The sequence below is a fragment of the Kogia breviceps genome, chromosome 9, assembly GCF_026419965.1.
Source record: "Kogia breviceps isolate mKogBre1 chromosome 9, mKogBre1 haplotype 1, whole genome shotgun sequence".
Classification (NCBI taxonomy): Eukaryota; Metazoa; Chordata; class Mammalia; order Artiodactyla; family Physeteridae; genus Kogia; species Kogia breviceps.
Window position 1 is genome coordinate 13067087 of NC_081318.1, and position 21532 is coordinate 13088618.

Below are 21532 nucleotides of genomic sequence, written 5' to 3' on the forward strand. Positions count from 1 at the left end.
GCCGCCTCAAAAATAAACTCTCCCGGGCTTCCCTGGTGGCGCAGTGGTTGAGAGTCCGCCTGCCGATGCAGGGGACGCGGGTTCGTGCCCCGGTCCGGGAAGATCCCACGTGCCGCGGAGCGGCTGGGCCCGTGAGCCGTGGCCACTGAGCCTGCGCATCCAGAGCCTGTGCTCCGCAACGGGAGAGGCCACAACAGTGAGAGGCCCGCGTACCGAAAAAAAATAAAAATTAAAAAAAAAAATAAAAATAAACTCTCCCTCTTGTCCACTCCATTGCCGCCACTGGTTCCTAGCCAGGCCACCGTCTAAGTAGGTGGGATCAACAGCTACACATGTTAGAATTTTAAAGTATCTCCACGTGACCTTTAACACCTCACTGCCACGCCTTTGGGTGGAGTCTCCTGAAAAATAACAATGCTATCAGGACAGGTAACCCAAGAAGACATTAACACCTTAAAAAAGTTCATCCAATTAGTAAACGTGCTGTCTAGCAGAAGCCTGAGGGAACGGGACAGAAGAGAGGTAGGTTTTGACGGGCAGGGAAAGCCGTGAAGGAAAGGAGTCCTGGCATGGGTTACAGCTGCCAGAGCAGGTGTAGGTGTGATACCACATTAAGGGGTGCGTATTCTCCGCCCGTCCTGTTGCAAAAATACCACAGGAGCTCTGGAAGGACAAGCATAGGGCAGCCTCTGGGCTGCAGGCTTTGGGTATCCTGAAAGGTTTACAATGTTCCCTGCAAGGGCTTGGGGGCAGAGAGACGTGGGATGGGTTGCAAAAAGCAAAGACTTCAGAACACCAGGCGATGCACGGGGACGCTCTGTCAGTTGAGTTCCTGTGCTACCAAGCTTCCGCGATTCTGGGGACGGTTTCTTGCTGGGGATGGCCCCCACGGACGCCAGCCTTGCAAGCAAGAGACAGCTCACGGCAGACGGCGCACAGTAAGAACCTCACACTGGCTGGGCTCAGAGGCAGATGCAGGGGAAGGGAAATGGCCAACACTGCAGGGGACCGAAGTGGAAGTGCCTCTTGTCTAGGATGTTTACCTCATTAGGCTGTTTTACGTAACATCGGCCAAAAACAAAGAAAAATAGCTGGAGGGTGTCTGCTGCAGTTCAGACCTGGATCCTGAGTCTCAGATTCTTCTGAGGCCAAGAAGGGACCTCTAGGCAGCCCCTTCCTCCCTGGCATGGTTACCCCATCTGCAAGCGGTAGTTACCGTTGTTGTAATTACCCTTAGTATCATCCCAACCCCTCGGGTCTACCACATTCCTTCTGTCATAACCAGGGATGGCTGGGGGACAAGGGGCCAGAAACCTAGGCAACTCCTAGGCTGTGAGGCCAGAGGTCTGAGGAGGAGTAAAGGTCAGAGGGCAGACGAGCAGGCTGGTCCAGAGGGCCAGGACAGTCCATCAGGAAAGGAGAAGGTAAGCGCCATGGGGCAAGAAGCCAACACAAGTCCAGGGCCAGAAGGCCAGTGCCAGTGGGGAGGGGCAAGGATCAGCTTTGGGTCCGGGAGGTGGGCGGTACCTGGGGCTGGCTGGAGGGAGTCTTAGCACCAGGGAGACCAGGGTTCAGGGGCAGGATGTGCTAATCCTAGAAAGAGGGGAGGGTGTGGAAGAGACTATGGAAGAGGCGAGAAGAGGGGGAACCGGGTAGGGCTTGGCCAAGCAGAGTAAGAGAAGAGTTCGGCACCAAGATCCGCAGCAGATTAGCAGACGGGCTGGGCGTCCTACCATGCACAGCCTGGGTGGGGCTGGTCCCCCCAGACTGAGCTAAGCTACAGGCCTCCACGGTGGGTGGTCAGGAGTCTTGGGGTCAGGGAGCCAAGCGCGTCGCCCAGGTGCGTGCATTAGACAAGACAGTTCTGGATTTTATTTCTTCTCCCTCTTAGCAGCACATCCACTGAAATGTCCTCGCTCCTTCTCCACGAAGCCTCCGTCTCTGCTCCCTCCCTCCCCCAGTGCCCTTTCCCTCCTCTTCTCCCTCCCTCTTTAACTACATATCATATTGCTTCTGATTCCACTTTGCAAAGCTACTGTGTGAGGCTGTGTTTGTGGGTCACTGGGGGTGGGGAGTGAGCTCTCAGGAGGATGGCGGGGTGTGTCAGGGGGAGGAGACCATCTCTCCCTCCCTCCCCGGCCAGCTGGAAGTGTGCTGTGTGACCACCCAATTTAATTAGCTGAACTTTCAGTCTTGACAGAAGGAATCTTTAAAAAAAACAAAAGACAAACAAACAAACAAAAAACCTGGAGCTTTCTTGGCTCTCAGCCTCTAACCGAGGGGATGTGATTGCAGGTAAGCGGAATGCCAGGGGCAATCAACTGCGAGCTGAAACCTCCATCTTGAAAACACCAAGTGCAATGAGAGAATCTGAGCTCACAAGCATACGACTCGGGAGCCTCAGGGCTTGGACCCTGGGGGAGACTCAGCAGCAGCTGCCCAGAGTCCCTGACAAGCAGAGTTGGAGACCAGGGGGTGAGAAAGGGTTGCCCTTCTCACACCTTCCAGTGGGTACCTGCCCTGCAGCCCCCAGGCAGGCCCCCCCGCTGTGCCCCCTGCCACCCGTTCCCCCAGCCCCCCAAGCCCAGCTCCACTCCGTGCCAGCCCCTCCTTGCAGAAGCACCCACATCTCAGCAACATCATCTTCCCAGAGCCTGCTTTCTCAGTACCCTGGCTGCCCAGTCCCTATCACAGGCCACCCAGGACCCCCTACCCCCTGCCCTGCCCCTGGCAGCATCCAGGCCCCCAGCTGTGCTGAAAGCACATTCCAAAGGGACACCAGTGACAGTGAAAGCAAAGGCACAATCACTAGGGATGGCCGCAGGGGCTCCTGAAGGTTACACAGGGACACAGAATTCTCCAAACAAGCACAGCAACCCAAGCCTGAACTTCAGAGCACGAAAAGCCCGTGGGGATGTGTTCTAGTGAGAGGAGGAAGTGGCACCGTTTAAGATGTCACTGTACTGCCAGCCTGCTTCCCCTGACCACTGCCAATCTGATTCTGTCATCCTCCAGACATCAGACCAGACCACCCACCCAGAGGGTGGCAGGAGCCAAGCTCACCTCCTGTAGCCACTGTCCCATCGTCGCTGGCCCAGGGATACTCACCCACCCCGTTCCAGCCCTGGAGGTGGCAGGAGGATGCAGATCAGGAGTGCAGCGCGGCCTCGGAGCCACGGAGGCTGGACCAATGCCCCTTGGGGTCACTGCGATCTCATGGGAGGCAGCAGACAGGGAGGAAGTCAAGGTGGGCTGCCCCAGGCAAACAGTCAGGTCTGGGTGGAATGAGGGCACGGTCCCAACTATTGAAGGAGTTCTGCCTTCTCTGGGGGAGCTCTTGCCAGGGTGGGAAGGAGAAACAGGTGCACCGAACACTTCCATCGGCGACCACCATCCAAAACAGATTCAGAACCTTGTCGCCAAATCACCCAGAAAACTCAGTATTCAAACCTCCATAGCAGAGACCACCCAAAACACACACACACACACACACACACACACACACACACACACACACACACACACACACACACACACTTGATTCTCCAACCTCTACTCCCCAGTCTTGGTTATCATCTCTTTACACTTGGATTTATAAACCCAGCGACCTACAGACAATTTTATTCTTTCACCTGCTATTCATGTGACCATAAGGTGATTGAGCTCTCAGCCAGAGAGTTAAGCCCAACTGTTCAAAAACCAAAGCATAGTTTTAAACCAAATGGTGCTTTGCTTATTTGAAAACAAATTTTTCCACAACAGTGTTTGATGACCACATGCAAATTCTTGAGGAAAATGTAGGTATAACCTAAGTTTAACCAAAGTCCAAAATAGTTACCAGAAGTTATTTCAGGAGGAAAAAAAAAAAAATCAAATGTTTTGCTTTGGCAAAACTTACTTACCGAGAAAAAGTACAGAATGTAAGGTATTATGGCGAAATTATAAAACGATAACCGACCTAGTATTAAAGGAAATTATTGGATCCCACTGACAGTATTAAACAATACAGGACTCTCAAATAAAGAAATCAGAGTCTGTTTTGTTTTTTTTTTTAATTTCCAAAGCTTGATCATAGGGGTTTGCTAATCTTTGACAGTTTCTACTTAATTTCAAAGGGGGCTTATGTGCCCATTTCCCACCTAATGTCCTCGATATCTGACCTTTGAAAATTAAAACTGACATTTACTACACTTCCCCATTGTGCCAAGATGGCCAGTGAGGTTCAGCAGCAGCTTCAGGTGCGACCCACGCTCGCCTGCTCTCTGGCTAAAAATAGTTGTCATCGATGTCGGGAATGGCAAACGTTCTCTGCCTGCTTCACAGCCCGTCAGGTCACTTTGTGAAACAGGCAGATGAATCCCTCACCAAAGGGGAGCCTCGACTTCACCCAACACGGGGTGCCCAAAACTTCTGCATGTATCCGTCGCTGAGATGGCTTTTATCAGTTAAAAATAGATCTGTTAGCACCCCACCCCCCCATTCACCACAGCAGAGCAGAGCCTGCACGCTCAATTTTGCAGAACCTAAGGGCACTCCAGTTTCAAAACAAGAACCCAGGAGACACTGGGCTCAGAGAAGGTCCATAAAGCTTAGCATTAGCTTCCTCTCTACCTCTGCTAACACCATGTAACATATTTTCAGTGATGCCCTTGAAATGCATCTGTGCAATTTACGCTAGAATAATTCTTCTTGCTGAAAAACTTTCACAAACTACCTTACTTAATGCTTGAAGCCATTATACTATACTGTAATTAGTGCACTGCCTTGTAATTTTTTGCTTTGTAAATGTATCTCTCCACTCCTCCCCACCCTCCTCCACATCCAGACATGAGCTCTCTGAAAGAGCTCCCTGTGGCCTCGGTATCCACCACGTGCCTGGTACGCAGAAAAACTCGGTAACTGTGATTGAATTGAGTGAATCTGAATTGAAGCCGAAATACCGACAACTTCTTCCTTCTGAGATTCCATGAAGCTCCTCCCCTCCACTGCATTGCTTAAGTTATATTTAAGTGGTTATTCTACCAGGCTTGCCATATATCTTGAACATGCATTGTAGGTGTCTATTAAGTGACTATCCTAGACCAATACAACTTGACAAATAAGCAGTCACTGTCAGGGGTTTATATACTTGGCTCTTTACATGTCTCCCTCCAAAAAGGAAATGAATAATCCTGATTACTAGTGTCCCTAAGGCAAATCTCACATTAAAATTAAATGAGTAGGTGGTAGGCTTAGCTCAATGTCTAGCACCTGAGGATGCCCATTGGACATTAGCTCCCTGTTCCCAGGTTCTGGTTCATGTCTCCAGCAGTGATAAAGCTTGTGTGTGGCAGGCGGGGGTGGGGGGTGGGGAGAACCATTTGGTTAATGCATTCCTATCTGCTCATACCTGCCCTACATCATTTTGGGCCACTGGCGTTACGTAACACTCATCCAGACACCTAGTCAGAATCTTTTTCCTGAAACCAATGAACGATTGCTCTGTTTAATTTTACTTGTCTCTCACCCGACCCCCACTTCAAGCTATGGTGATTTGATTAAAACCAAACCGAAAAGTGGAACATACCTGGTGGGCCCCATGCATGCAAGAGACGATGAGGCAACAATAAAGAGAAAAAAGACGGTTCTGACCTTCTTCAAAGTTTACCGATTACAGGATCCTTGTTATCAAGAAACAAAGAGCCTCCTTCACATATAAATATAAACTGGAAGTTAATCTTGTGACATTATGAGAAAAAAGCTAGAATCGGGAAGAAATGACCAATGCACCAGAGGCGGCGTGGAGCTTATAATAAGAGGAAGAATGTGTTCACATGAAGAACAGTGCTGGTGATGAAGGAGAACTTTCCCGACACAAACGAGCAGGTGGATCCCCACGGAGCAGAAAAAAGGTAAAAACAGCCAACCAACTCTGTCTGCTCATTAAGTCACCCTCTCATCATAATTTAAGTCTCTGAGAATCCCTGACCAAGAATTTCCCTAACCAATGGAGGCAGACATTCTGATCTTCTCTGAGCAACCGCGTGCGAACATGGGTCCCAAAGCCTACCATTCTAGGGGAGACAGAGACTTGGAAGTTGAGGACCGGCCCCTCCCCCCTCGTGACCCCCCCGACATGCAAATTCCCAGGGCCATGCTGCCTGCGACCACCACCGGGTCTCAGCAGGTCTTACCCCGCACAGAGGACAACACGAGGGGTTGGCGGGTTGCCACAATAACACCCCAAGCAACTTGGAGACACACTGGACTTGAATCCCAGGAGTTGGTTTGGTCAGAGAGGTGAACTCTTAAATGCCTACCAGGATGGCGAAGCAAGACCACTGATCACCGTCTAACTGCTGGTCGTTTTTTGTTTTAATTGCAGAAGCCAACTCCTCAAAAGCTACCGTGCCATCAAAACCAACCGAGGCAACTGTGACCCACAGACCTCGACACTTTAAGGATTGCCGCCGAGTTCTGAGACTGTCCACGGGTCTCACACGGAGGTGCATCCGTCCATCCGGACTGAGCCGCTGACGGGCATCCGGTCTCCGGGCCCTCCAAAGGTCACACAGCCAGAGAAAGAAACTCAGGTGTACTTACGCAGGGCGTGCCACTCATCCTGGCGGATGGCCTTCGTGATGTTGAAGGTGAGGTTCCTGGGGATGGTGGCTGAGGAGTAGTGGTATTTGATGTACGTGCATCTCTCAATTTCTCCTGGCAAAGAGAGACAGGAGACCAAAAGTTAATGAGGCAGCAACCAGGTGTGGGGCAGTCTCCAGGATCCATTTTTCTGTCCTGGGGCAAGGGACTTGTTTCATATTGGGCCTGGTGATGCCTGTATTTTACATGTACAAGGTAATAACCTCGACTCCAAAAGAGCAAGAGAGTAGGACAAAATCAAACGCCATGGATTTAGATAGTAAAACACACCTCTGGCAGCATTCAGAGGTGGGAAGAGTCGATGTTTAGGCTGATAGCAGCTTGTTAAGAAAGCAGCAGCCATGTGTGTTTAACCTTAGGAAAATCAACTTTTATATCAAGGGAGGAAGTTTGGCATCTAAAGACGTTTAGAGTTTTGCACGCACAGACCAGCAAAGAGCAGGCCTCGGCCTTAATCATGTAGTACGTGCTGTCTTGTGGAATGCTGAGCTAGAGGGGGCCTCTTGCCTTTTCTCTATCCCCTGCCCTGCCCAGCCTCACCTCTGAACACAAAGCACTCAAATCCATCTGTATCTCCTTGAACCAGTCTCTTCTCAGATTTCTTGGACAAAATTGAAGGCCCCTGACATACTCAACACCCGGCCCAATAGGACTTATACTGACAAGTGGTTATCAATCAATGCATGCTTTGCTAGTCAGACTGTCAAAACAGTCCTACAATTAGAGCAGAGGTCCTCCAAGTGTGGCCCTGGGATCACAGCGTCAGCATCCTCTGGGAACTTTCTAGAAATGTCATTTCCCAGGCCTGTCCCCAGACCTGCTAAATCAAGAACCCGGAGGTAGAGCCTGCAATCTGAATTTTAATAGGCCCTCCAGGTGATTCCGTTGCACACTTTGGTTTAAGAACCGACACCTTCGAGAATCTAACGGAACTGCCAAAGCATGAATTTATAAATCCGCCATGTTTGCAAATTCCAAAAGGAAGGCATGATTAGGAATCCTTGGCCTCCTGCAGACACTTCTTCCATCGACCCTTGCTTATCTGGGGGATGTTAAAACTCAGTGTCAGCGCATTGTGAACAATCAGGAAAGGTGTCATTTTTAAAGGTTAGGGGTTTTTTAATTTGGTTTTGCACCTGAATGGATTCTGATGGTAATCCATTTTGCAAGCCACTGATTTTCAATGTATAAGTGGTGGCACCTGATTCAATGGTCCGATCCCTGGCTCACTGTCAGCAGGGAACCTGGCAACTGGCGGAGTGCAGTAATCTAGACCGCGCCTTATTGTAAGTCATATCTGGACAACCGCCCACTGCACATTATTGGCAGACACTCCTCCAGTGGGACAGACGCTGTCCAAAGGGGCAAAGCTTGAGGAAAGTGTTATGCACTATTTTTCTTTTAATTTCTCAACTCCTCCACCTTTTTCCCCTTAGCCTACAAACATCCTGAGTCTCTCGCATGCCCCAGACCATGTGCCCCCACACCTGTCTTCCTTCTTCCCTAAGTTGCTAATACCTGTAGAAAAAGTAGTCTGCCAGACAGTCTCTGCTTCTTCAACCCACATTCATACCTCATTTCCATAACAATTTCCATTAATAGCATCTCCTCCCATCATCCAGTCCACATCACAAACCCCAGTCATCCCCAAGGCTTTCCAGCTCCAGGGGTGCCATTCCTCCTTGACATCCAACTGGTCACCAAATTTTGTCAGTTGTGTCTCAGAAATGTCCCTGGAATCCAGCCTGCCCTCTCTGTCCCCACTCCATCATAGTTGCACAAAAACAGTGACTGATCCCAGCAAACAGCCACATTTACTGAGAACTTACTAGGTAGGAGAGACTTGCCAAGAGCCTTATAGACCAGTGGTTTCCAACTTTACTCACACCCTGGCGCATGTAGAAGAGACGTGTGCAAGGCAGCCGGGATAAGCAGATAGGCTGCTGCGTCCGGTCCAGCCTCAGGGAGGACTGAAGGAGCCACACCTCAGCCACCCGTAACCTATTCGCGGCTTCTGTACTTGTCCCACCAGCGGGACACTCTGTTACGAACACTGTCCTACTAATCCTTTCTACAACCCAATTAAGTAGGAGTTACGATGATCACCCTTATTTTACGAATAAGAAAATGGACGCTCAAGAAGATTAAGTGACTTGCCCAAGGGAGCAGCAGTGCCAGGATGAGAACTCAGAAGCATCTGATGGGAGTCTCCTCCACCAGGCCACCCTCCGCACCGCTGCTCGGACCGCATCCCAGAAGGAAAATGCATTCCAGAAAAATGCAGTCTCTTTCACACACAGGATAAACCCAACACTCCCGGCAGAAAGTCCCAGCCTCCATTGGGCCCCAGCCACTACACACCCTAGGCTCCAGCCAGGTGCCCCCACCCACCCTACCCTGATAATGCCCTATCCGCTCACAACTCTGTCCCTCCTCTCCTCCCTGCCTTTCTTTCACCTGGTACACCTCCAGCTCCTCGGCAAAGCCTTCCTGCATCTAGGACAGCACACAGCAGTAGGCATTCAACGTCCCCTCCTTCTCCCTCCCTAGGCTCTTTGTCCTACCGCAGCCAGCACACCAATGGGCTGTAATTTATCTATTTACACGCCTCACTCCCCCACTGGATGATGAGTTTCTCAAGGGCAGGGACCTGTCTTACTCATTCATCTTTATCTCCCTGGCCACCAGCACAGGGCGGGCACCAAGAACACATGCTTTGAAGAAAGCAATGAATAATATAAGGCACCCGTTATAAGACCCCAGTGGGCAAGGAATCCAACCGCTTCTATTATGTGCAAGGGATTAAAATAATTGAGGCAAATTAGAATATCATGAATAAACGGAGGTGACTGTTGCAGAACTCCGGGATCCTACAGCAAATACCTCTTCCCTGTCTGGACAACGTAAGGAGAGGCTTGTCCATCACACATGAACATAGAATAGCCTCTCACTGACCTTTGTAAACGTAATCCGAGGGACAACTAGGTCAATGGTTTTGGGGTGGAATAAACAGGAAAAGAAAGGAGAGAGGGAGATATAAGGGAGAAAGGGTTTTTACATGAATATCATCAGCAACTACCTGGGACATACGCAGTTGAGCAGGTTACGCACTGTATAAGGGCACCTCCCGAGGGTACCTAGGTGCTGAAGCCCAGCTGCTGCTCTGCTTGCCAGGACATGCACCCTGGTGGGGTATGCGGGAGATGTCCCTGGCAGAGAGGCTGCCTTTGTCTAATTTGCAGAAAGATGTCATGCAAACTAGCAGCCACCCTACATCCCGTGATTTCAAGATCAAACAAAATCCTCCCTGGACCCAGCTTGGGAGACCCGACACAGGATCCCACTGGTAAGAGCTAGATTGGTGCCTGTCCTTCGTGTCTGAGAAAAGTACCTGATTTCCTGGCTAAGACCAGGTTCTCTCAGCCTCAAAACATACTCAACAAGTGGCCACAGGTTCCAGGCTCCCTGAGCCTCCCTCACCCCCAGCACACCCAGCCAGTGAGGGAAGAGGCCACCTGACACTCGACAAGAGCAAGGAGCTGACGGACAGGCACCGCGGGCAGCTGGCCAGGAAGCCTGGCTGGAGAACTTCCCAGCAGCCCCGCTGGAGGCCCTCACTATTTGCTTTGCCTCAAGGATGCAAGCATCCTGCCTATGACAGCAATTAAATTTGAAAGACTCAAATATTGCCTAAGAAAAAAGGCAAAATATTTACCCATGTGTCTGCAGGTCCTGTCAGTGTGCTGGGCTTTTGTCAGTTCAGGCGCCATCTGGGCACCAAATTCGTGTGCCCAGAATGTGGGCTTCCCAATACAAACAGATTTTCCTGCAAAGAACGGGTTAGAGGGCTGACCTGGAAGGCAACGGAGAAGCCCATGACCTTCCCCACCTCCCGCATTCCAGCCCAGAGACATGAGCTTCCCACTCCGGAAGCCGCAGCTGGGGGGCCAGAGAACCGGTCAGCGAGGCAGCAGGGGTGGCCCCTCCTTTGTGCCCCTTGGGACTTTATACGTTCAGCCATGCTCTGCCCTCTGAGCTGAGAACCCTCCTATCTGCGTGTCAGGGTCCCAGGGAGATAGGATACCCAAACGGGTAACCGAGGAGAGTTTCCAAAAGGGACAATTTACAAAGCTGAGCACAGAGTGTAAAGAGACCAGCCAAGGGTGGTGCAGGGCCCTGGGGCTGGCCACACAGGATGTGGTATAACACCGAGACCGGGAAAGGCAGGGGGGAACATCTCCGGAACCTGGAGAGGTGATGCAGGCTTCGGCAGGGGGTCACAGCCAGCCTGTGTGAGGGGCAGGGAATAAGCACCCAACCTCTCACTCCTCCTACCCTCATTCCCTGCCGGTTTCCCCGTTTCCTGAACCCACCTGGGGCAGGGGGGCAGCCTCTGAGCACAGAGCAGGTGAAGGTGGGGACTGGCCCCAAGGGGCAAACACAAGCATCCAGCTCACTCTCCCCTTCTTTCTCTTTCTTTTGGCACCTCCCCGGCCCTCTCCCCCTCTAAAACATCACTCCAGCTTCCCTTAGTCCAATGCTAGCACCTTCCTCTTCTCCTCCACCTCCACCTCTGAAGGTCTTCAGTGGCGAAGGGAGACCCGGGAACAAGGAACGGGGGGGAGACTGTTCCTATCCTTTATTCTGCTTTTCAAATCCTGAGACCCAAGGCATGAGTGTAATAACTCATGTTAAATACTAACGTACTTCCTGCACATAATAAGTGCTCCATAAATACCAGTTATTATGAAGTGTTGCCCTAAGACTACTTACTCTAAGGGAGCAAGACCACAGGAAATCAGAAATAATATCAGCAACCAATGTTTATATCACACTATACAGACACAGAGGCAGGGGGTGGGGAGAGGGAGAGAAATTTCACATGCAATACCCCTAGGAGGCTGGCGGCACACTGGGCACGTGAGGAAACAGACTGGAGCGGAGCAGCAGAGACAGCGTATGCAATGAACTCTGGACCCTGACCATGCTCTACGACGGTACCAGCAGGCGGTATTCCTTTCGCGCACATCTGCTATCAGCAAGACCTGGTTTCCTACGTAGCCGTAGAAGGAGTCTATTACTCCTCAGTTATGTATATTAAGTAGAAACCTTCTTAGGCAGGGTGATTTCAGAGGCAGTGCTAGGACCCATCCCCACACCATCTAAACTTATCTTCCCTAAACCAGTGCCACAGGACTCATATTTATGCATTAGAGAACCACTCCTTTGGGTCAGACATTGTTCTCTTAGGTACCTTTTTTTTGGGGGGAGGGGGGAGGGTGCTCACGGGCCCAGCCGCTCCACGGCACGTGGGACCCTCCCGGACCGGGGCACGAACCCGCGTCCCATGCATCGGCAGGCGGACTCTCAACCACTGTGCCACCAGGGAAGCCCCCTAGGTACCTATTTTTAAAGCCCTTTTAAGTAAGTCCAAAGAGGGTAGTTCTGAGTCACTAGTGCCCTAGGTGTGGATGAGATTCCGAAATGCCCCTCCTCCACAGGGACCCTCAGCAGCAGAGGGCCCCTAGAGGAGAGAGGCTGAGAGGGCGTGAGGAACCCGGCAGCTCATGAGGGAGGGGGACGGTGTGCTGTAAAGGCAGCCCTGCAACTTCAAGACCATATCTGGCGCTGATCAGCGTGGGCCTGAGAAAGAACCAGAACATGGGACCCCCTCCCCAGCTCTCACTTTAAAGTGGAGTGATGCCGGCTGGGTATGCGATGCTCAAACGTATTTAGGAAAAACTAGGTTCAACGAAGTTTAAAAGGTTTACTTACCGCAGGACTTTAAGAGCTCTTAATGTACACCGTAACTCCCCTAAAGGGGACAGGTATGGCGTGCAGACTTCCCCAGACTCCTTTGACCCCAAATCCTTTCTTATTCAAAGAGCAGTTTCTATCGCTCAACTGTGAGCTCCTCAAACCCAGAAACCAGGTCTCTTGTTTGCATTTCTATCCCCAGGGCCAGGCAAGCAATACATATCTGGATGAGTGGGGAACAGACACCAGGCTCTGTCCTTGCATCAAACAAGGTAAAGGAAGTAGTGGGCCCCAAGTATGTGCTGCCCTCCTCTCCGTAGCCATAACTGGGAGCCGCCAGCAATGCAGCACCAGGCTCAGATGCCCATCCGGGAGCTGTGCTTGCACGATGCCCCGAAGTCAGCCTGGGACCTTTGTGGGCAGGACGAGAGCCACGGCTCTCGGTGCTCTTGGGCCACCTCGGACTCCGGCCGCAGCTGCAGTGAGTGCTCCCGGGCAGGCTGACGGCACCCACGTCAGGTCCCTGGCAAGTCTCCCGCCTCATTGCAACTCCCAGGTCTCTTGGCCCTCAGTGGGCAGCCCACAAGGGTGCAGGAGAGTCCATACGCACGAGAGAGACCCTCAAGCCAGGGTGTGAGAGACAGAGAGCAAAGCCCCCCACCCACTGGAGGGTGACCACAAGGTGCCCTCTGCACGGTGACCCCGAGGGTGGCCCTGGGATCCGAATGGACGCTCACAGCGGGAACCTGCTCAGCACCGCGCCGTCCACTGGCTTCCCCTCCTTCCCGGGAACTCCCCCAACAAAGTCCCTGTCTCGGGCTCTGCTCTGGGAGACCAAACACTGAAGAACCACCACCCAGGGGAGAGTAGTGCAAATGGTTTGTAATGTCTGCAAAGTGTGAACGGTAAGGAGTAAAAAAAAAAAGTTGGTCCAACTTGATCCCGAGGTTACTGTGAAGGGTCCCATCAGCACCCAGGGCTGAGGCAGGCCCTGCTCTTCCTCGGCTTCCCTTGTCCTCATGTTCTTTTCTTCTTGATATTCGGGCATCCTACAGACACAGGGATGGATGACTGCACCACTTCTGAAGAGTCCCCGTGTTTCCTTCATTCCAGAGCTCCTCCTTTAAAACAATTAAATCTGTTCAACGCCTTCCACACGCCGGACGCTCCTTTAATCCCATGTCACCCTCACAACCACCTTGTGAGGTGCATATTACAGTAATATCCCCATCTGACTGAAGGGAGAGGGAGCTCAGACAGATGAAGGCCTTCTCTGGAGCCACTCAGCCAGCAAGGAGAACAGCCAGTGTCTGGGGGTCAGCGCAGCCGTTTCAGGCACCGCGGCTGCAATGATTCCCTGCCTGGCTGGAGATTCACTGGGAACAAGGATTATTCTGCAGCCACCGTGCTTTGTATGTGGAGGAATGGGATACACCCAGCGATGAAGACGAAAGAGAGGAAGGAACATCACCCACGTGTTGTCTGCCGCTCGGCCTTCCCCGGTGCCAACGGTGCGAGTGGCCGGGACGCTGGGGTGGGTCCCGCTGACCGGCCCTGGCCTCAGCCTGCTACAGAGCGAGCTCTTACGGTCTCACTGTGACATCTGTCTCGCCCACTGGGCTGGTGGTTCTTAACCACTGTTCTAGCCCGAGGCCTGTGCTCTGTGCCTAGTAAATGGAAAGACTGAGTCAAAGGTAGAAAGAACACAGTGGAAAAAAATTGAGGATTTAAATCTTGGACTTCATCTCCTCCTTAAAGGGCATTTTCTCAAAAAAAAAAAAAGTTAAAATTACACCTTAGAAGGGAGAGGAAGTAGAGAGAATCTCCTTCGGCAAATGAGGAAAGCCATCGTCAGATGAGCATGATCGACGCTGGATTCGTTAGCCAGCCACAAGAGTGGGGATGGAGGTTAGGGGGTTGAAGGTTTGAGATCAGAAGCAAAACCACGTCCCCGATGAAAGGGGAGCAAACCGGGGATGTCCCAGGGGTTCGAGGAGGGCAGACGGGACTGGGGTCCCCAAGCCCGGCAGGAAGGGGAGGAAGGTGACACGAGGGCAGCGATGTTTACAAGTGCTCCCGGATCTCAGACAGGTCTTCGCAAAAAGCTCACCGCAAGAGACCTCCCCCGCCCGCCCCCCATCTCCTCTTCAGCGCCTCCCGCTCCTTCCAGATGTTCCGAGCCGAGGGATTTGCAAGGCTTACCGCTGCTGCCGACCTGGCGAGAAAGAATGCTTTACTTTCTTCATACTGAGGAAAAGTGTTAGCTACATTTCATTTTTAATGCTTTCAAACGCATTCCATTTGGTGTGCATTGTTTTTTTGTGTTTGTGGTATCCGTGTGGCCTTTTAATGTTGTTTTGTATGCCACGCACAGACAGACTCCTAAATATTTAGTTCCTTTCCATTCAATGTTTCATGAACACTTGTTAGGAGCCATGTTTGGGGGGCCCTCCTGACTCCCACACAGGGGTTGCCTTCTTAAAAACCCTGCCCCCAAATGCCAACCCTCCACCCTATTTCTGACCCCTCACCCTCTCTCCTCCAACACGTCTGCTGGCTACTACTGTAACACAGTTGTTTGTATATTAATCATCTCTTTCTCTCTGTGGTAAACGCTCTGGGATAGGGGAGCTTGCAGTTTTCATCTTTGCACTCCTGACCGCCAAGATGGTGCTTTGAGTGTGGTACAAATGACCCTTGACCAACATGGGTTTGAACTGCACGGGTCCACTTATTCACAGGTGTTTTCAATCGTAAAGACTACAGTACTATACGATCCACAGTTGGTTGAAATCGATGACACAGAGGAACCGCGGATAGGATACCCTGACTGTAAGTTATACTCGGATTTTCGACTGCACAGACGGGCCATACCTAACCCCTTCACTGTTCAAGGGTCAACAGTAACTCTTGTTAACAATCGTTTATGTCCAATGAATGCTTTCTATGTGTTAAGTACGGTAAAAAGGACTTTACTACACATTATCTCATTGAATCCTAAAAGTTAGGCTCCGTTACTATTCCCATTTCACAGATGAGGACATAGAGGCTTAGAGAGGTCTCCTGCCCAAGAATGCAGAGCTATCACTCGGCACAGGTGGGATGTGAACCCACCTACCCTGCTCCCTAGCACCGCACTATACCCACTTGTGAAGAGAAACTGGGAAAAATCAAGCTCCTCAGAAAGAGAGTCCCTCCAAGGTTTTCTATCAGAAACAAGGCAAAACTTCTCCATGTGCAGGATTTTCCAGCTTCTACAGATTTTGCTGCTCTTAACAGAGCAGGACAGAATGCTTGCTTCCAGAGCTCCCCTAATGAGCTGGCCAGAAGACATCTCCTAGCCGTGGTGGAAGAGGGCTGAGAACGTGTCTACCAGCCCCACACTTGGCCACAGCCCTGTCTCCGCTCCCAGGACAAGCCAGTCATCTGCAGGGGCCTTGGGCAAGTTACTCAGCCTCTCAGAACCTCATTTCTTCATCTGCAAAATGCAGATAACGATAGCACCCACCTCTTAAGATTGACGAGGAATAAATGAGACAACTTAGGTAAAACCTGCTCCAGAGTAAGCATTCTAGAAATGCTCATTTATCAGTTCTATCTCTGGGACACACACCCGCTCCCAGAGAACAGCCCATAAATATGTAAAGACAGCTCTCCCACCCCTCCCACCCAAAGCTCCTTTTCTTCCAGCCGAGAACGTCCAGGTTCTGCACCCACAATCTCAGCACCCAGCACCATACCGGTCATCCCGAAGGTTCAGCCACACGTCAAAATCTCTCCCGGTGCAACACGGACCACGATCGTTCCCCAAGGATGCAAAACCTATGCCTCCCCTGGTCTGGAGCCGTAACTATATACCAGCGCAGCCAGGTTCCTTGTGAGCTCTGCGGGCAGCCATGTCACAGGGCTGGTCACATGCAGGGGACGACGCACAAGTGCTTTCCTCCAGGGAAGCTATGTAGCCACCATGGGCTTGGGCAGCTATGTTTTCTCACTTGGGGTTGTTTTTTGTAGTTTGATTCGTTACCTCCTGTGGGATCTTCTATTTGTTCCAGGTCCCTGAAGAAATTTTTGGATGGTGATGCTGTCCTTCCATGAATTAGCCATCAGTCCACACACTCCATCAGAAGGCCACCCCCATCCTCATCCAAGTCATCACTAAAATCCCCCGACAGGGCAGTGCTGAAGGCAGAACTGTGTGCGCATGCGCACAAAGCTTCTAGGGCGGGGCCATCCAGCCTGCTGTGAATTCACATTCCCGATCCACCTCCCCAGGCCCACGTCCGCGTCCGCGTCTTGTGTACCTGGTTGCCGTGAAGGACCCTGTCTGCACCGTTCACCCTGTCTACCAGTCGAGGAACTGCATCCACAGAGGGGATGAGGTCAGCTCAGCACCACAGCTTCCTTGCTGAGCACCCCGCCCCCCGCCCCCCATTTCCTAAGCCCTCTCCCTCTAGCCCAGCTGCTCGCCTGCGTGCACGGAATCCCCATAGACTCCTTTATTGAAAATCTGGACGCGGCACACCTAGCCTCAGGCTCACAGCACCCTAGACACCACAGCTTCCTCTGACCGTCCGGTCTCCCTTGACAAACGGGGTGACCTCACTGGAGAAACGACCTCTCGTGCTCCCTGCCATCCTTCTGCATCATCTGGCGGCCAACATGGCAATCAAGGAAGAGCAATACGGCCTCTCTGCTGGGTGTCCACCACGCATGCCCACATCCCGTCCCGTCCCGTCCCCCCCCACCTTGGAGCGCAGTCCCCACCCTCTGGCTCCTGCTCCGCCCTCACCGCCGCCCCAGGCTCTTCTCATCACCTTATCAAGTGACTCCTCGAGTCACCACTGGAGCATCTGACATTTCACAGTCTTCTGTGCTAAAGGTCACCTCATCTTTTGTGGGATCTACAACCTTTTCATGCTCACTTCCTTGTTCCCGGATTTTGAACGTCTTTCCCCCCCTGAGTCTTAAAAATGTCTTGTTTAAAACATGCAAAAAGTGTCATTACACAGTAACTCCCTCACACAAGGAAAATAAAGAACGAGGTGTCACCGTGCTGGCCTCACTCCACCCATCTTCCCTGCAAGGTCCTGGCCACCTTTCTTCCCCAACTTGCTCATGTATTTTCCAGCTTGAAACAAGCTGCTTGGGAAAGAATGAGAAGGTGAGGTATGGCTTTACATGACCATCTGGGGTGTAGTAAATAATCTGCTCCCTTATTCCCATCACATCCCTAACGACCATCTGGAAAGTTCAGGGCCCTGAGCTGCCACTGCCCTCCCCAAGGCCGCCTCCCGCTCCGGAGCACCGACAGCCCGTGCACAAGTGTGAGGCTCCTCTGGGCACAGTTTCAGCTGGTGGAAGCTTCATCCATCTCCAGGCCCTGACAGACAAACGAGGAGAGAAGGAGACCAAATCTGGTTTTTCACTGGAAAACAATGAGCTCATGCTTTCTCTCCAGAGACCCAGAAAGTAGAGACAGACCGGGAGATGGGGAGACAGTGATGTAGGCAGGCAGGAGTGATGAGGGATGGGCAGGAAAGAGGGAGGCGGCCGGGCTGGCACTTTTTTAATGTCACTTTTGATAGGAATCCCCAGCTCTCAGGCTGGAGGGAAACATCCATATTCTTTAAATTAAGGACCCGGCCTGAGGCACACACTGTCCTAAAGGGGAGGAACAGTGAGAAGATAAACCGAGTTGGAAATTCTTCACTCCTGCTCCTTCAGAGAAAAGCAAGATGATGGTTCCTCATCTGCCAGCATTGCAGATGCAAGGGCACGGATGGCTCTGCCTTTCCGTGGCACTGCTGCTCCCAGGTGGGTTCCAGATCAGATCGTGGACACCGTTAGCTTTTTGGATGGAGGCTCTGCCACCCTCAGGTGTGCATTGTCTATAAGACCAGGGCCAGCCGTTCCCTATGGATGCACCAGATAAAAATCAGAGAATTCAGACAGCTGCCCAGGTATTTCCAAAGAGCCGAATGTTTGCTTTCAGCTAGGGGGAAAAAAAAAATCCAGCTTACTGAGTTTTCTACTTCCCATTTGAAAAAGGAGTTTTATAATGCTGATTTTCCTTTTTACCAGTTAATTTAGGGAGAGGGACAGAGAGACCGTGTGTGTGTGTGTGCGTGTGTGCGTGTGTGTGTGTGCGCACGCGCACGCACACGGTAGCATTAGGGAAAGTTGGGCTGTACTGTATGAGAAACCAAACCCGGATGACTGTTGATTACTTTACTCTTAAACTTGTTGTGTGCCTTAGCTAAAAACTGAATGGAAACTAAAGATCACAGAATTAAAGTAGAAAACCCAAACAGATTAATTATGTTTTTCTTTATACCTCTACTCACAAAATTATTTTAAGTTAAATGACTTGGCTAGATTAAAGATGTTAATTAAAGTGTTAACTTAGCCTGACTCATTAGTTGAAATGAAATTCAAAACCAGAGTTGAAAAAATGAATAGTGAATTATTCCGCCTTCCCCGCTGTGTCCAGCAGCATATTGCGGTCAAGAGCCCGGGCACCGGAGCCAGCTTGCCTGAGGTCAAATCCCAGCACTGAAACTCGCAGGTGAGTGATCTTGGCCAAATAAATAAAGCCCTCTGTGCCTCCATGCCTTCACTTTAAAGGGACGTGATACAAATATTTACCCCCTTAGGGGTGCAGTGAGAATTCAGTGAGTTAGTTTAGAGAAAGCACTCAGCACCTGGTAAGCACTTGGTAAAAGTGCACTTTTCAGTGCACTTGGTAAGCTCTCCATAATTATTCCTGATACTATGTCATCACCATACAGGATGCAGATTTAGGATGTGTGTCAGATGCCAAATAAGTTCTTATGCGCGTGTCAGATACATGCAGCAATCATGGATCTGACACGTTTGAGCAAAAGAAATGGATGTCCCACAAGACAGGTTCCTAGCCCCCTGGTCTTTGCCTGCCTCATGCTTCCTCAGCTGTGGCTCTGGCATCACCCCCCCGCTCAACTCCCAGGGTCAGGGCATTTCCCCATAGGCTCCAACCCTGCCTACATCCTACCACACTGCTCCTGCCTCAGGGACTGAGACCACTCCCCCAAATCCAGCCCCCTGGTGTAACACTGGTTTCACCAGTGAGCTTCCAGAATACATCTCCCTGCCTACCTGTAAGACCCTCACAGACACAACAGCACAAGCATCGCTGCAACTACACAGCACTGAGTACGTTGACCACCCCAACCCAGGAGAGTAGAGATTTAGGACAACCTGTGACCTGTGAAGATGACCCTTCCTAGTTGGAAGGGTGTCCCCTAGCCCTCACCTGATGAATCACTCACTGGTCCACACCAAGACGGAATTTCTTTTTTTTTTTTTTTTTTTAAACTTTCTGGAAATGCCACCCCACATTCCACCTCCCAATCAAAATAGCAAAACCTAACAGAGTCGGATAACTTCAAGGTTTGGTAAAGACGGGGGGTGGGCCGGGGTGGGGGGAAGAAGCATTCAGACACTATTGTTGAGAGTGTAAGTTGTCACAAACAGTTGACAAAAATCAAGTAAATTGGAAACATATACACCCTATGGCTCCAAATCACACCCTTAGACAAAATCCTACACATGTGCACGAGGAGGAGAAAAGAGCAGAATGTTCTATAAAGCACTGCTTGCAAAAAACAGTGAAGAGCTAAAGGTCCATCAATCAGGAGAAAGAAAATAGAAGGTGGTTATATTTACATGACAGGATATTATACAATACTTTAAATGAATGAACTGTACATATTAATAGAGACAGAGACCTCAAAATATAATGCAGAGTGAAAACAGAACTGTAGATTTATACCTACAGTATCTTTGCACTTTTCAGTATTTTAGATTTTTTCCTCCCACAAAACATAGTCTTGAGACTCAATGAGAAAGAATAGTCAATTCTCGAGAAGAAATCCACTCAGTCACTTTGACAAAATCAAAGCCACATTATCCAAGTTTTAATGGTAGGAGAGCCTCCGGGGGCTCTGGCTCACCTCTCACTGACCTTCTCCTGGTAGCTTCTAACCACCTTCAAGCCCCACACCTCACCTCCGTTGCCCAGAGGGGCAGATTACACAGAGACACAGGAAAGCACCAGGGAACAGAGGGCGTGGTGACTGCTACACAGTGCCGGGGGGAGGGGCGGGGAGGGGAGGTCACAGACGGCCGAGGACATCAGGGAAGGCTGATAGAGGAAGAAGAAGAATCACGTTCTTCAGTTTGGGGGACATAGAATATGGGGGAAAGGGTAGCCTGGGCCCAGCCCACATCCAAATCTGCAGCCAACTCAACAGCAAACAGACTCCTCCTCGGTCAGAGCCTAGGGAGGTCCCTCAGGGGCTCGCATTTGGGCTGGTGGCAGGGCACTGAGGGGAGAACTCAGGCAGGGGGCTGTCATGGTTGTCCAGACACCAGGGCCCGAGTACGGCTGGAGGTGTGGACAGGGAGGACACTGTGGAGCCTTCTGGTCTACCTCCCTGGCTCCTTGGATTGGACCTGCTCCTTGAAAGGGCGGGCACAGCATCATCTTCCCTGCTCACTGGACCAACACTTCCACTGCAGCTGAGTCAAACGGCTGCCCAACTTTCAGATCCCAGGGGCAAAGAGGTGGCGAGTGGGTGCCTTCTGGGACCCCAGGCATCCAGACTGAGCGAGCGCAGAGGTGCAAATCATCCTAATGGAGTAACCCGCTCCTTGAAAGGCTGCCCAACTCCTCCCTAAGGGCAGTGACCATTACTCCCAGGCCCCCTTGGGCTCTGCATCCAGGACTTCACGGAAATCAGCGGCCAACACACAGAGGCAGAGCAAGGTAAGATGGACAGCTGTCTTAATCTAGTTTTGCAAGGACTCGGGGAGTCACTCCACTCACTGCAATAAAACAGAACTGGTGCAGCCTCAGCCCGGCAAGGAGGCTTTCTGGAGGGGACCCAGGATGCAGAAAGCAGAGCCAAGAGCAGGAACGCCCCAAAGGCAGGGCTGGAGGCAGAGGAACACAGAGCAGACCCCACCAGCGGGGGCAGGGTGACGGGGCGGGGCAGGAGTGGAATGATTAAAGGAGGGCAGGGGCAGCTAGTATTGGAGACACCTCCATTCACTAATATTTTTCCTGCTTACAGAAGATGGAAGACATTAA

The 21532-nt window shown here is 51.2% G+C and overlaps 1 protein-coding gene across 1 annotated transcript in view; it reads right to left on the bottom strand.

Moving 5' to 3' along the window:
• The window catches only part of TMEM178B (transmembrane protein 178B), a 354973-nt gene that overhangs the window by 234335 nt on the left and 99106 nt on the right, over positions 1–21532 (bottom strand). The window contains exon 2 of the mRNA XM_059073504.2: positions 6583–6696. Within this exon, the coding sequence (XP_058929487.1) occupies positions 6583–6696 (114 nt within the window). The remainder of the gene's footprint in view (positions 1–6582; positions 6697–21532) is intronic.